This window comes from Pseudorca crassidens, chromosome 11 (genome assembly GCF_039906515.1).
Source record: "Pseudorca crassidens isolate mPseCra1 chromosome 11, mPseCra1.hap1, whole genome shotgun sequence".
In the NCBI taxonomy this organism is placed as follows: Eukaryota; Metazoa; Chordata; class Mammalia; order Artiodactyla; family Delphinidae; genus Pseudorca; species Pseudorca crassidens.
In genome coordinates this window covers 16,241,734-16,255,528 of record NC_090306.1, presented here as the reverse complement: position 1 = coordinate 16,255,528, position 13,795 = coordinate 16,241,734, and the positions used below count along the sequence as shown (strand labels likewise).

The window sequence follows — 13,795 nt, the reverse complement described above, 5'->3', positions numbered from 1 at the left end:
ATATTCACTTAAGCATGTAGATAACTCAAGAGATACGTTTTCTGAAGTTGATACTAACAGCGCAGTCCATGATTCTGGCAAATTCTTAAGTTCAGACATATTGTTCCCCAAATTGAAGTTTATGATAATACAAAACACATGAGCATGTAATAATGTATGTCCCCAAATCACACTTAAAAACAAACTGGGCACCACCAAACGCAGTCTCTTCAAGTAAAACGTACTGCAAGACGAGAACGCGTATCAGCACCTCACCTTCAAGTATTCCTTGCTTTAACTGTAAAATATTTTTACTGACGTCCATAAACGTTTACCTGTCCCTTTAGAAGAAAGAAATTTTATAAAAAGAAACAGAAAGAATTCTAGTAAAATCCTCGTTTTAAAAATCACCCATCGCTTGAAACAATAATTAAACTTAATTCGAACATTTCTGCTAAAGGAGGAAAGCATGAGGGCAAGCCATACGCAGGTGTAGCAGATCTAAAAAGTTGGCCCAGCTGTGGAAGACCCCGCAAAGCTCATCTAGTTTTACTACTTATTCGGGTTCCTGTTGTTCAGGTTATAAAATACTGTGTGAGAGGGGGAGAAAACCCCGCTAGTTTCCAACTAAGTCTGAAGTTAGAACAGTTTTCTGGGCTCTCTTTTCCTTCTGTTCCCAGCGCTCAACCACTTTGTGGCGGATCCCAGGGGTTTCAAGTTTTCCCGAGAGGTGAGTGAGAGGGGCTGCCAGCGCTTACCTGTTCCCTCGGGATGCAGGGCAGGGAGGTCCTCCGATGGGACTTGCTGCTGCAGCCCGACATCTCGGCGGACACCACGGAGCTGGACCGCCTCCTCCTCTTAAACACCGGGATCTCTTCCTTGGTCCCAGCGATCAGCTGGGACCCGAAATGCTCCCTCGGAGCCGCCCCCGTGGACTGTGGCAAAATTTGCTCCACGTATCTGGCCAGGAGGATCCCCAGCACTCCGGCCAAGTACGCCAGGTAAGGTCTCCAGGCGACCTTGAACCTCTCTAGGGAAATGAGGGCCACGGTCCTGACCGCGCTAGTCAAGGCGATCATGAGGACGCCCAGCCTCAGCCTCAGTACCAGCCATGTCGCGGCGGCCAAGCAGCTGAGCACCACCCCCGCGGTGGGGAGCGAGAGTAAGTGATCCTCCCCGACGCCCAGCCCAATCTGGACGAGCGCTTCCCCCCCGCAGCAGGCGGCCAGCAGCGCGACGGCCAGAGGCAGGCGCACCCCGGCGCGCTGGAGGTACAAGCCCATCCAGAAGAAGGCACACAGGAGACTGAAGAGCAGCGCCGAGGGCTGCAGCCAGGGGCCGAGCGGCGCGCCGCCCCCGGGAGCACCTCCCCGAAGCCCCGGGAAGACGCCCCCTTCTGCCCCGGGGGCCGCTTCCTCCTCCTCCTCCGCTGCCGCCGCAGCCACCGCCGCCGCCGCCGCCGCCTCCTCCTCACTCCGCTCCAGGTCACAGCCAATCTCTCCGCGGACCAGCCTCACCAGCAACGCCAGCAGAAAGGACAGGGAGCCCGCGCACAGCGCCGAGGAAAGTTTCTGCGAGCGCCGGAGTAGCCGCAGCACCAGGGCGCCCCAGCAGCCGCGGCAGCCCGGGCCCCGGGGCGATGAGGGGGCCGGCCTCGCCTCTGCGTGGCCGGGCTTGGCCCCGACTCGGGCGGCCTCGCCCGGCACGGCCATGGTGCGCCCTCTTCGCGGAGTCCCCGAGGTCCCCCCGACGCCCCCACCCCGCCACACACACACACAGACACGCACGCACGCTCGCTTGCTCTCCTCCCAATCCCACCCTCGGAATCCCTCCTTCTTCTCCCAGGCCCGCGAGCACTGAAAGTTTCAGCTTTCGAATAACTCCTGGAGAAGGCTAGATGCTCCAGAGAGGAGCTTTCAAGTGAAAAGCTAGCACAGGCAGAAACGATCAGACTTCCTCTTTTTCTCTCTTGGAAAAGCTTGCAAAATTCTCCGCTCCACCCCCACCCCCCGACTTCTGTCCTCCGGGGTCTCTTCGGACTTCAGGGTTTTAAAGATTGCCCGAGGCGTCCTGCGCGCGGGGTCCGCAGCCGCTGCTGGAGCCGGGGGCGCAGGGCGAGCTCGGGGCCATCCCGGGCGCTGCTGCGCGCGGGGCCCGCGGCAGATGGAGGTCCCCCTTCTCTTCCTTCCTGCAGCTCTTTCTCTATCACTCTTTCTTTCTCCTCGGCCGATCCTCCCCGGCCCGGCCCCAGGAAGCGAACCGCCATTCCCTGGGGCAGAAAGCACAGCCTCCCCAGCGTCTGTAGGTCCAGTTCATGGCAAAGGGTGGAGAAAATAGAAAAGGGGCTGAGAAATAACCAAGAAGTTGCTAAGTCCCGTCGGAGAGAGACCTAGTCCGAGAGACGAGCGGCTGCCGCAAGGGAAAGGAGGGAGGGCGAGCGAGCTGGAGAGGAAGGGAGGGTGAGAGGAACGGGAGGGTGAGAAGGGAGAAGGAGATTTGCTCTCTCTCTCTCTCTCTCTCTCTCTCTTTTTTTTTTTTTTTTTCCTTCTTTTTGGTGCGAGGTTGGTGGTGATTTGCAATTTTCCAAAGGGAAGCGAGTGGAGACGACTAGTTTCAATTGTACAAAAAGCAGACAGCTGGACTGATCTGCAATCCCGCTTGCTTTCTTTAAGGCAACTCCCTAGGAAAGCTTTCCCAAGCTCAGCTCCCGCCCCTCCCCCGGAGGAGGCGCTGTTCTCAGCTCCGGAGATCCTTTTCCCGGAGCCGGGCCGCGCAGCTAGCACCTTGGCGAAGGGGTTGCTCAGACCCGCCCACCGCCCAGCTCTTTGCATTCGGGGGGCGCGGGGGTCTGCGGCTGGCCCTCACGCCAAGCTGACCAGGACGTTGGGGGAAAAAAAGGACTGTGCTTGGATACTTAGCAGGCGATGGGAGTCAACAGACTTCCCACTGTCGTGAAAAATGAGAGCCACATCTACTGTCTGAGTGATTCAAAGATGCTTATATCAGGTACAACAGCAAACCAATTTCAGGTGGTATTGTAAGGCCAGACTGCTCCTGCTGGAAGGTCTGTTTTCAACAGAAAAGCCAAGCTTTTCTGTTGGGCCAAATAATGGAAAATCTCAACAAGTTACCTAGACCATAATAGCATTATTTAAAAAGAAGGGTGAGGGGAGAGCATTTTTTAAAAATTGTTACTTTAAAAAAAATGCATAAGAACAACAGTCAACAGTTGTTGTTGATGGTGGATGGTAAACTACATTGAGATTAAGTGACCCTGGCCTCAAAAAGGTGTACAAAGTTAGGAAGCCCAAACAGTCGATCAGAAAGTAATATAAAGAAATCTCGGGCTTCCCTGGTGGCTCAGCGGTTGAGAGTCCGCCTGCCGATGCAGGGGACACGGGTTCAGGCCCCGGTCCGGGAAGATCCCACGTGCCGCGGAGCGGCTGGGCCCGTGAGCCATGGCCGCCGAGCCTGCGCGTCCGGAGCCTGTGCTCCGCAACGGGAGAGGCCACAACAGTGAGAGGCCCGCATATCACAAAAAAGAAAAAAGAAAGAAAGAAATCTCAAGAGAGGGACGGTGAGAACAGGTAGGTTAACACTAGAAAAGATCTTAGAAGACCGTCTGGTTGTGAAAGACTATGTCTACCATGAATAAAGCTTATGAGAAAAAAATCAGGACCCTAGTTATTGAAGTTTACAGGCTACACATCTCATGTACTGTAGGAATGTAGTATTGGGGAAACTGAAGGAAAAAAATTCAAATCTAACTTTTTTTGGCAGATTATGAGAAATAATTCAATATCTGTTCAATGGACTTTTTTAAAGTCCATCAATGTGGGGAGCTAGTTTCCTTTTACACTTAACACAAGAATAGTCCATTCTTGTTCATTTTTAATATGGCTACCTTAGATGCCATTTGCCCTCAATAATAATAATCCAATCGTGTCTTAATTATCTGAACATTCCAGGTTAAAATGTGTTTAGAGCCTGGAGTATTTGGATAATTGGCTCAATATGCCACTGTATTTTATGTGTAGAGATGAAGCAATATAAAAAGAAAAGGCAAAGGAGATACTTGAGAGAAAATTAAATCATGGGATAGGGTAGAAGATGGCTTAAGTCTTAAGCTTAGCTTCATGGGAAACAGCCTGCTCTAGTTTGGGACAGGTATTAATATTAGGGCATAAAGGGATATGAGGAGCTATGATGATACAGCTTCTCTCCATCAGATGTCCAGAACCATGTTTCCACATGGAAAACAAGTTGGGCAGCTAGTCAATGGCAGTGGGCACCATCTGTTTAATAATTAAAGAAACAGGAGCAGCGATGTCTTTGCCAAAGACAAATGAGCCCCCTAGCCTGCACACATACTTTGAGTTTCCTTTTTCCTGAGACGTATGATTCATATGCCAGCGCCTACCTGAAACATTTCAGAGTGAAAAGCCTTGATTGGAATATCGTGCTAATATCCACTGGCATCAAAAATAGCGTATTAAACTGAGAAGCTTAAAATCTGGGCATATATCAAGGTTAGCAAGAAAGGAATAGTGAGAATTTTAGAATATTTCCATTTTCACTGTAGTCTACTCCCCACAATTATCTCAGTTCTTTAGAAAAAAACAATAAATCACCATAAAAACTGAACATGTAGGAGGTGGAATGTAGATATTAAAGCAACATTGTGACGGAAAAAACATAAGAATGGCATTTGTTAATGGCCGCAAGACAGAAACACTAGATTCTGTTTGTTAAACAATGACATTCTTGAGGTGTTCAATAGTATTAGAGAGGCAATATCCTGATTTCTCCCAATTCTCAACAAACATCACAACCAGAAAGTTATTTGTCCCACCAAAAGGAAAGAAGGTAGATTCCACCCCTCACTGGCATTACCATCCAGAATCTGGAGGCAGAGAAATGAAACCAACAAAATACTCTTCTTAGGTAGATGCGGAAAGCTGCAGTGCTCTAGTGCCTGAAGGAGCGCCTAGCGTTGTGCGCAGCCTGTTAGATGAACCCAGACCCAACTCGTGAAGCGGGCATTGAGCAGCCACATAGAAGTAGAAACTTCCCACCTTCTGCAGACAGTGACTGATGCGTTCTAATTCAAGGAAGTGACAGCACAGCCAAAAGATCAGGAAAATGTGGTACACACAGAAAAAGAGAATATGGAAAATGGAAAGAAAAGTTCAAATGTGACTTGCTAAAACCCTCCACTCTGCCAAAGCCAGGGATTGTGTTTTATTAGTACTTTGTGAAGAGGATCTAGAAATTAACCCCACTGCATATCACTTGCATTTGGCTAAATATAGTTATCATTAAGGGAATTCTGTTAAATTCAAAAGTTTACACCCCACAGTGTGGGTTCACTCATTCTCCACTACACACCTGGCCTCCGTGCATGTAATCCAATGGGTATCTAAAATATAATTTATCCAATACACAATTCTTAACTTCCAGCTCCCTCCCGGCCCTTCCACAGTCCCCACACTCAACCTATTTCTCCTTGGTCCTCTCCCACCCCAGGAAAAAAACATAACCAACTATCTAGTTGCTCAGCCCCCCAAGGAGGGTATTGCCCTCCATTCCTTCCTCTGTTTGCCTTGCTCCAGTTCCAGTCTATTAGCAAGTCCACTTGATTCTTTCTCTAAAATACAACCTGAATCTATCCACCTTTCACCATTCCTCTTATAATAACCAACCCAGGACCCATCATCATCCCTGGCCTGGACAATTGCAATAACTTTCTTGGAGGAGGGTGTTGCCCTCCTACCACTCATTTGCTACACGACAGCCAGAGTGATGGTTTTCAAATGTGAATCCTATGATGTCGCTCCCTCCTTAAAACCGTCCAAAGGCTTCCCGTCGCACCTGCATGGCCTAAGGTCCCCCAACAGCCTGCAAGCATTTCTAAGCCACTCTCTGTGACTTCTCGTCCTATTCCTATTCTACTTCACTATGCAACACTGTCTATTAGAAAGTTCTACAATGGAAACGTACTCTGCACTTCAAATATGGTAGCCTCTAGCCATGGGTGGCTGTTGAGCCCTTGAAACATGGCCAGTGCTACTGAGGAACTGAGTTTGGATATTTTATTTTATTTTAATTTAAATTTTAATAGCCTCACATGGCTAGTGGCTTCTAATGGAGAGTGCATCCCTCACCCTCAAGCCATATTTCTGTTCTTTATCATGTCAAATCAGGACCTTAGAATCTACAGATTTTCATAGAGCTGGGTCTTTCCGCTCCATCAGTTCTCACCTCAATTATTACCTGTTTACAGAGGCTTTTCCCCAACAGTCTTAACAAAAAGTCTTGGGACTCCATTTGCACGCACACGTTTTTCATTCCCTCTCACACAGCCCTGTCTCATTATATTTGTAGCACTTATCCCTGCACAAAATGGTCTTGTTCATTTATTTGTTTTCTTGTTCATTGTTATTCTTAAAGACAATCTCCGTATATTTTTACACATAATTGCTCAAGTGGGCAGATGCCTCGAAATCTGCAATTGAAGATGCGGTTGCCCAGATTGAACCCATAGGCAAAATCATGCAAGCAGCGCTTTTCACAGAAAGTTGCTTTTTAAAAAATTGCTAGATAAGTTACTCATTTATAAGAGAAATAGGTAATAGTCAATGTTCTGAAAACTTTGTATTGCTTCTCAGGTGAAATGTGCACCATCTACAACAGTTTTCTGGCAGGCACAGGGGAAAAGCCATTTATATCTATGTGTTTGGTTAGCAAGTCAGCTGAGAAATCCAGAATTAGGAGATATCTGAATATAAGTTAATGCCCAAAAGTCATAGCTCACATCATCATCTATGAGATAGCCTCTAACTATTCCAATTAACACTACTTGAGGGGTTGAATTAAGTTAAAGAAAATTACACATTTTGGTAAGATAGACCTTATTAACACTAACTATTCCACATCTAGTCAGGGAAAAAATGAAGAAAACTTGCATTTGGGGATGTATTGTCTCCCTCCCCCTCTGTGGAATGCTGCCCCTCTTTTTAATTCCCAAAGAATTTAAGTAACAGCTTTGGATATACAGTTGTGAACTAGTAATAAAAACCCTAAAGAGTAAAAGCAAGATGCAAGAACAGGTTGCATCCACAAAGCTGTCATTCCCAGAGTCAGACTGTCTATAGCAGTAAACCCCCAGGAAGCTTCCCTTCGGCTCATGTGTCCTCTGCTTCCCCGTTGTCTGATGAGAGCTGGCCTTCCTGACATCACATTTTGGGTGTTAAAGGCTGTCTCTACCTTATCTAAACAAATCGTTAAGGAAATCAGAGTGCTTTAGGTACAGGGATTCCCAACCTTGTTCACTTGGTAGCACATGCAGAAAACAATAACATTTTGTTGTCACGTTGGATTAAAGGGACGAAGCTTTTTGCAGATAAAGTCTTCAGGCCTGGAGCCTGAGAGATTATAATCTCAGGTACACCTCTAACCTTTGGCACTTTACATGGGAATTTTTGAGACATCTAGTATTTGACTCACTAATCAAATGTGTAATTCAACTGTATTCTTTATGAAGGCTGTTAAAATAAACATAGTGTAAATGCCAAGACCTTAGTAGCTTGCCAACTGCGAATCATAGTTCTTTATCACTTCCCCATAAATTCCCTCAGTTGGTCTGCAACACAAATGCATGATCTTTGGAAATGATACACACTAAGGCTGATTTATAAAATAGATGTGATCATGATCAGGCCTAGAATCCAAATATTTCCTACCATACATTGATGTGTTCTCCATCGCATCCGCCTCCGTTACTCTGATCGATAACATCGGTAACATCAGTAACTCTCTCCTCTGGACTTGCAAGTGTTGTTACTCTTTGAAAAGTGAATTATTCTGTAAAAATACAAATATATATTCTGTTAAAGTCTTACAAATAATGATAAATTGTGTGCGTGTGAAATCAGCATACTTTTCACTTAATAGTCTCATATACATATATATCAAAAGGTGATGTTCTATTCAAAAGTGAAGACATGCTTTGCTTTACAGAATTCTTTGCACCCTCCATGTCTCAATCCCAGTGGATTATAAGGTTACTAAGGAAGAAGGAACTCACAGGGTACAGAGCACATGAGTCAAACAAAAGAGTGTGAATGCATTTACTGTATATCTGTTTTTTTTACAGATAGCAAAATATTATGGATATTATGAGTAATAAGAGCTTTAAGATTGCTTATATTATTATTTTAAAGAGTTTTATTAAAATGAATTATTCCACTTCTCTGCTTTAGCACCGTCAGCAAAACACATTTATTTGAATCTTTCTGTGGTGATTCAAAATCTTGTGATATCTCAGAGCTACCTTTCTAAGTAGTAATTTTCAGTTGTATTTGTGCAGGTAAGTGGTGGAGGAAGGAAAGGACTGAATGTGAACTGCTTTCTGTTCAGTAATAATTACTTTTAAAATAATCCTAATCTCTGGCTTCCTTGGTGGTGCAGTGGTTAAGAATCCGCCTGCCAATGCAGGGGACACGGGTTCGAGACCTGGTCTGGGAAGATCCCGCATGCTGTGGAGCAACTAAGCCCGTGCGCCACAACTACTGAGCCTGCGCTCTGGAGCCCACGAGCCACAACTACTGAGCCCACGTGCCACAGCTACTGAAGCCCGCGCGCCTAGAGCCCATGCTCCACAGAGAGGCCACTGCAGTGAGAAGCCCGCGTGCCACAGCAAGGGGTGGCCCCTGCTCGCCGCAACTAGAGAAAGCCCGCGTGCAGCAACTAAGACCCAACACAGCCAAAAACAAATAAATAAATAAATAATAATAATATCCTAATCTCAAAATATAAGCAATATGTTGGCAAAAGCCTGAGAGTAATAAAGATTTACTCTTGTGTCTTATTCTTTAAGATCATTCACTTTAATTTAAAAACAAAATAAAAATTCTCTTCCACTGGACTCTGAATGGAGCCACACAGTAATAGTGTAAGAAAATCAAAGAACTTAAAAATTTTTTTGCCGGCTTCCCTGGTGGCACAGTGGTTGAGAGTCTGCCTGCCGATGCAGGGGACACGGGTTCGTGCCTTGGCCCGGGAGGATCCCACATGCCGCGGAGCGGCTGGGCTCGTGAGCTATGGCCACTGAGCCTGCGCGTCCGGAGGCTGTGCTCCGCAGCGGGAGAGGCCACAACGGTGAGAGGCCCGCGTACCGCAAAAAAAAAAAAAAAAAATTTTTTTTTGTTGGGGCAAAGGGTGGGCAGAGAGCATGTAATAGGGGAAGAGGTGGCAGGAATTTTCAGTAACATCATCTTCACGAGTGAATTACAGCCCATATTTACTATAATCTACAAAAATGAACTTTTCTGTTAAAGGAACACCTCAAATCCTGTTTTATGAAGAGGAATGAATTTTACTAAAATGTAAAAGGAATATGTAACAGTATGAAAAAAAAAATCTTCTTTGGGGGGAGAGTTAGAAGGAAGAAAATACAGTGCCTGCCAAGTAAATTACTGATAAATGGTCCAAGCCTGAGCTCTTTCTGACTTCGTGAGCAAATACCTCAGTTCTACAGCTGCCACTGATGTGCAGACCATTCTAAAGTTCAGAACTTAAGGACGATTTGTGTTTTCAGTTAGAGAATATTTATAGAGAAAAATTTGAGGGTTGCTTGATAGAAAGGAAAATGTAAGTATAGGCTATTTCTTTTGATAGTCCAATACCACTGAATTTTAAAGTTAGTTTTTACTTTACCCTCAGAAGTTATAATAGCACCCAAACTATTACTTTTTGTACATGTGATAGTAGGATGCCAGGACAAAATTTATATACAGCCCAGAAACATCTTTGGTCTATAAAATTAATCCTCTTTTATATGAAATCTACCAGTGTTTTTAAAGGTCAATAGAGCATTTTGAGCTTCCTTATCGTTTCGGAGGAAAGTTATAATCAGCCAAATGTCTAGAATTAGGCAATTGATGGAAGAAGAGATAAAAAGAAAGAATAGAGATAATTTAGTAATTGAAAATCTTCACTGAATAATCCATCACCCACTGCTCTTTTCCTTTACAACCAACCTAAGGAGAAAGCATATTTAAAAATAGAATGAAATTATAAATTGGAACCAAAACTCATTCATAAAAAGATTAAATTATGTAATTCTGGAAATATCCTAATAGAACATCTATATTGTGCTCTGCAGCTTTTAAAATAATCCAAATTAATCTTCACAATGTACGTGTTGTTCGTGAAGCTTATATTATTATCCCTATTTTACACAAAAGGGAACCGAGACCCAGAGAGACTGAGATCTGCTCGAGCTAATGAAACATCAAAGACAACAGAACCCAAATCTCCTGATTCTTCATTCCAGGGCTTATTAATTGCCATAACGTATTCTCTAATATAATCTGAATCTAAGAAAATTTAGAGGTCACCATCTGTCTCTCACCTAATCAAAATTCTAACAGCTTGAAAATTTCCAAAGATGGGAAGTGCCACTACTTTTTAATTGGAGTATAATTCACATATCATAAAATTTACCTCTTTAAAGGGCACAGTTCAGATGTTTTTAGTGCATTCACAAAGTTGTGCAATCATCAATGCCATCTAATTCCAGAATATTTTCAGAACCCCCAAAAGAAACTCTATTCCCATTTGTAGCCACTCCTCATTCTCCACTCCCCACCACAGTCCCCACACCTGCTAATCTACTTTCCATCTCTATGGATTTGCCTGTTCTGAACATTTCATATAAATGAAATTATATAATCTGTGGCCTTTTGTGTCTGACTTCTTCCACTTAGCATGTTTTCAAGGTTAATCCATTTTGTAGCAGGTATCAGTACTCTTTTTGATGGCTGGATAATATTCCATTGATGGACATACTGTTGCAAGTGTTCCTTTATATTCTAGATACTAGTCCCTTAAACCCCCAGAATTTAAAAAAATAGATTGCAACAAGAGGCAGCTCTCTCATTCTGTGTAATGATTCTTTCATTGTGTACAATTCTTTCATTGTGTACTTTAGTCAAAAACAAGGGGCCCCTAGGTAAAACAGCATTCCCAGTAAGGGGTGTTCGGTATATTTTGTGGAATGTTACTCAGCAATGAAAACAGACAAATTATTGATACACACAATAACTTGGATAAATCCCCAGGGAATTATGCTGAATGAAAAAAATGAATCCCCCAAAATCACATATTATATGATCACTCTTACATAACATTCTTGAAATGAAAAAGAAATTATCAAAATGGAGAACAGATGAGTGGTTGGCAGAGGTCAGGGAGAGGGTTGAGAGGAAAACATATGTGTGGCTACAGAAGGGCAGCTGGAGGGATCCTTGTGCTGAATCTGTTCTATATCTTAACTATATCAATGCCAATATCCTGCTTCTGAATTTGTCCTATAGTTTTTCAAGATATTACCATTGGGGGAAACTGGGTAAAGAGTACATAAATATCTCCGAATTATTTCTTACAACTGCATATGAATCTACTATATAAAAAGAAAACTGTGGGCTTCCCTGGTGGCGTGGTGGTTAAGAATCCACCTGCCAACGCAGGGGACATGGGTTCAATCCCTGGTCCAAGAAGATCCCACACGCCGCGGAGCAACTAAGCCCGTGCGCCACAACTACTGAGCCTGTGCTCTAGAGCCTGTGAGCCACAACTACTGAAGCACGCACACCTAGAGTCCGTGCCCCGCAATGAAGAGTAGCCCCCACTGGCCACAACTAGAGAAAGCCCACGCACAGCAACAAAGACCGAACACAGCCAAAAATAAATAAAATAAATAAATTTTTAAAAAAGAAAAGAAAAATGTGTATTTTGCATTTTCTCTGACGCTACTTGAAAGGGAATCGCTACTATCTTTCGTGTGCTTAGGCATGTCACTTAAAAAAACTTACCTTACTGGTTTTCTCTGTACTGTTCAGACATTGAAATTCTTTTGGTGTTTGGGTAATTTGTTTTGAAATAATTGTTATATATCATATAAAGTAAAAGTATAACTAAAAAATAGAAAATACAATAGCTTACTCTTTTAATTATTATGAAACAGTTTGTCCTAAAAAGAAATACAAGTATTTAAGTATAGTTTTATTCTTTGCTTTCAAAGATGATTTACATCGTTCACTATGAAATACACAAAATGGATGGAGCAGATAATAGCATCTTAATTGAATAAATATAGAAACAAGCACAGATGCCTCACTTAAGACACTCCACAATTCAGTCTGGATTCCAGGTCTGGTGATGCCATGATCCAGCAATTATGTATTTTTCATCTTGAAGTCAAGGTAGCTAAAGAACACTGGAGCTTGACCATTTATCCTACACTCCCTACATTTACAATGTTCCTTTAACTCGTAGATGTATTGGATCTTACAGATTCTGGGGCTATCTGTTACACTGCCTCTTAAATTCTTGCCTCCCCGAAAACATTAGCTCCAATAGGGCAATCTCATTTATGACTCTGGTGTGGCGTGCCTTGAACACAATAACTATGTTGTAAGAATATAGCAAAAGTGTCAAAATGCAGCATTTAAACAACAATCACCTGTAGAAACTGTAGAAGAGAAGTAATCAGTGTCTACAAATTATTATTTACTCTTAAATAATAGACTTAAATTTAGACTTAAATGCAAATACAAAAAGGAAAATGCTCAAGTCTATTATTTCTCCTACTACTATGGGGCTCACAAAAGAAGGCATCCTCTGGGCTTCTTGATATAATCAATATCTCACATTCAGGTACTGAGAGAGAGGGAAGTACCATGTTAATTAATCTGAGTTATTCTCTGCCTGAAACTGTGAGGCATTTTTTTCAGCCTACTGGAACCACAGAGCTACGGTAAATTTCCACAGAAATTGCAAATTACCTACAGACCTTAGGCTCAATGATTTCCTTTAACCAAAATCTAGAAATGGGGCATTTTGAGCTCTGTAAGAATAGTGATTGTGGAAGAAGGCAATGTGATTCTTCTTCCATCCCAGAAAAGCGTGACTCTAGATAAATCCAGGAATGTGTAACTTTTCTCTGATAATCACTCTCCTCTCCTTGACCTAATCTTTATATTGATTTTATTTTTTCTCTTCTTTCTTTCTTTTCTAAGGATCTTAGTCCATTACTATTAGGAACAAATTGTACAGCCTTGCTGTGATTTTTGTAATTATAATGTAAAACTATGGGTGACACATAGTCAGGAAAAGCTTTCAGATTATGCTAAATTAAAACAATTATTATCATGCATTATGGAACTTATTCCGTTTCCTATCCTAAATATCAATTATTCTAGGGACTGAAGAAAAGCCCAGAAAAAAACACTCAAAATACAAGTCATTTCATCACCATATCTAAACCCTGGTGAGGGTCCTTAAATTAACCCTTATTATAAGAACTTATTAAGAAAGGGGATTTATCTCTCATCTACAAATACATTTATGCCCCAATAAGAAAGTCACAGGTATTTTATTTTGCTACTTCCTAAAAGAAGAGTTTGAGATACAATTTTGAATCAATCCATCTGAATATTCTCCCATAGAAATGTTAATCATCCTCCTGAAATTTCCATGCATATTTTTTTTTCTAGAACTTACTAAGAAGCCAATATTGCAACCCAACTGGAACCAGATTGTAGAACACAAGGATACATCCTTAACCTTATAAAAATGCCCTGGAATTTTTAATGAGCAGAAGTGGTCAGAACCTCAATCTTACATCCCATCCAATAGATGGTTCCCCTACAGCGCAGTGCTCTATAACTCAGGGCCGGGAGTTGGCTCCGGACCACCTTGGGATGGAAGAAGGCCACCTACTGAATCACCGCCACCACATCCTGCAGCATCT

General features: G+C 43.1%; 1 protein-coding gene across 1 annotated transcript in view; it reads right to left on the bottom strand.

The window, feature by feature from the left end:
• PDE3A (phosphodiesterase 3A) overlaps positions 1-1,706 on the bottom strand; it is a 306,484-nt gene extending 304,778 nt beyond the window's left edge. Inside the window, exon 1 of the mRNA XM_067695839.1 lies at positions 738-1,706. Within this exon, the coding sequence (XP_067551940.1) occupies positions 738-1,691 (954 nt within the window). The 5' untranslated portion in view covers positions 1,692-1,706. The remainder of the gene's footprint in view (positions 1-737) is intronic.
• Positions 1,707-13,795: the final 12,089 nt, after the last annotated feature.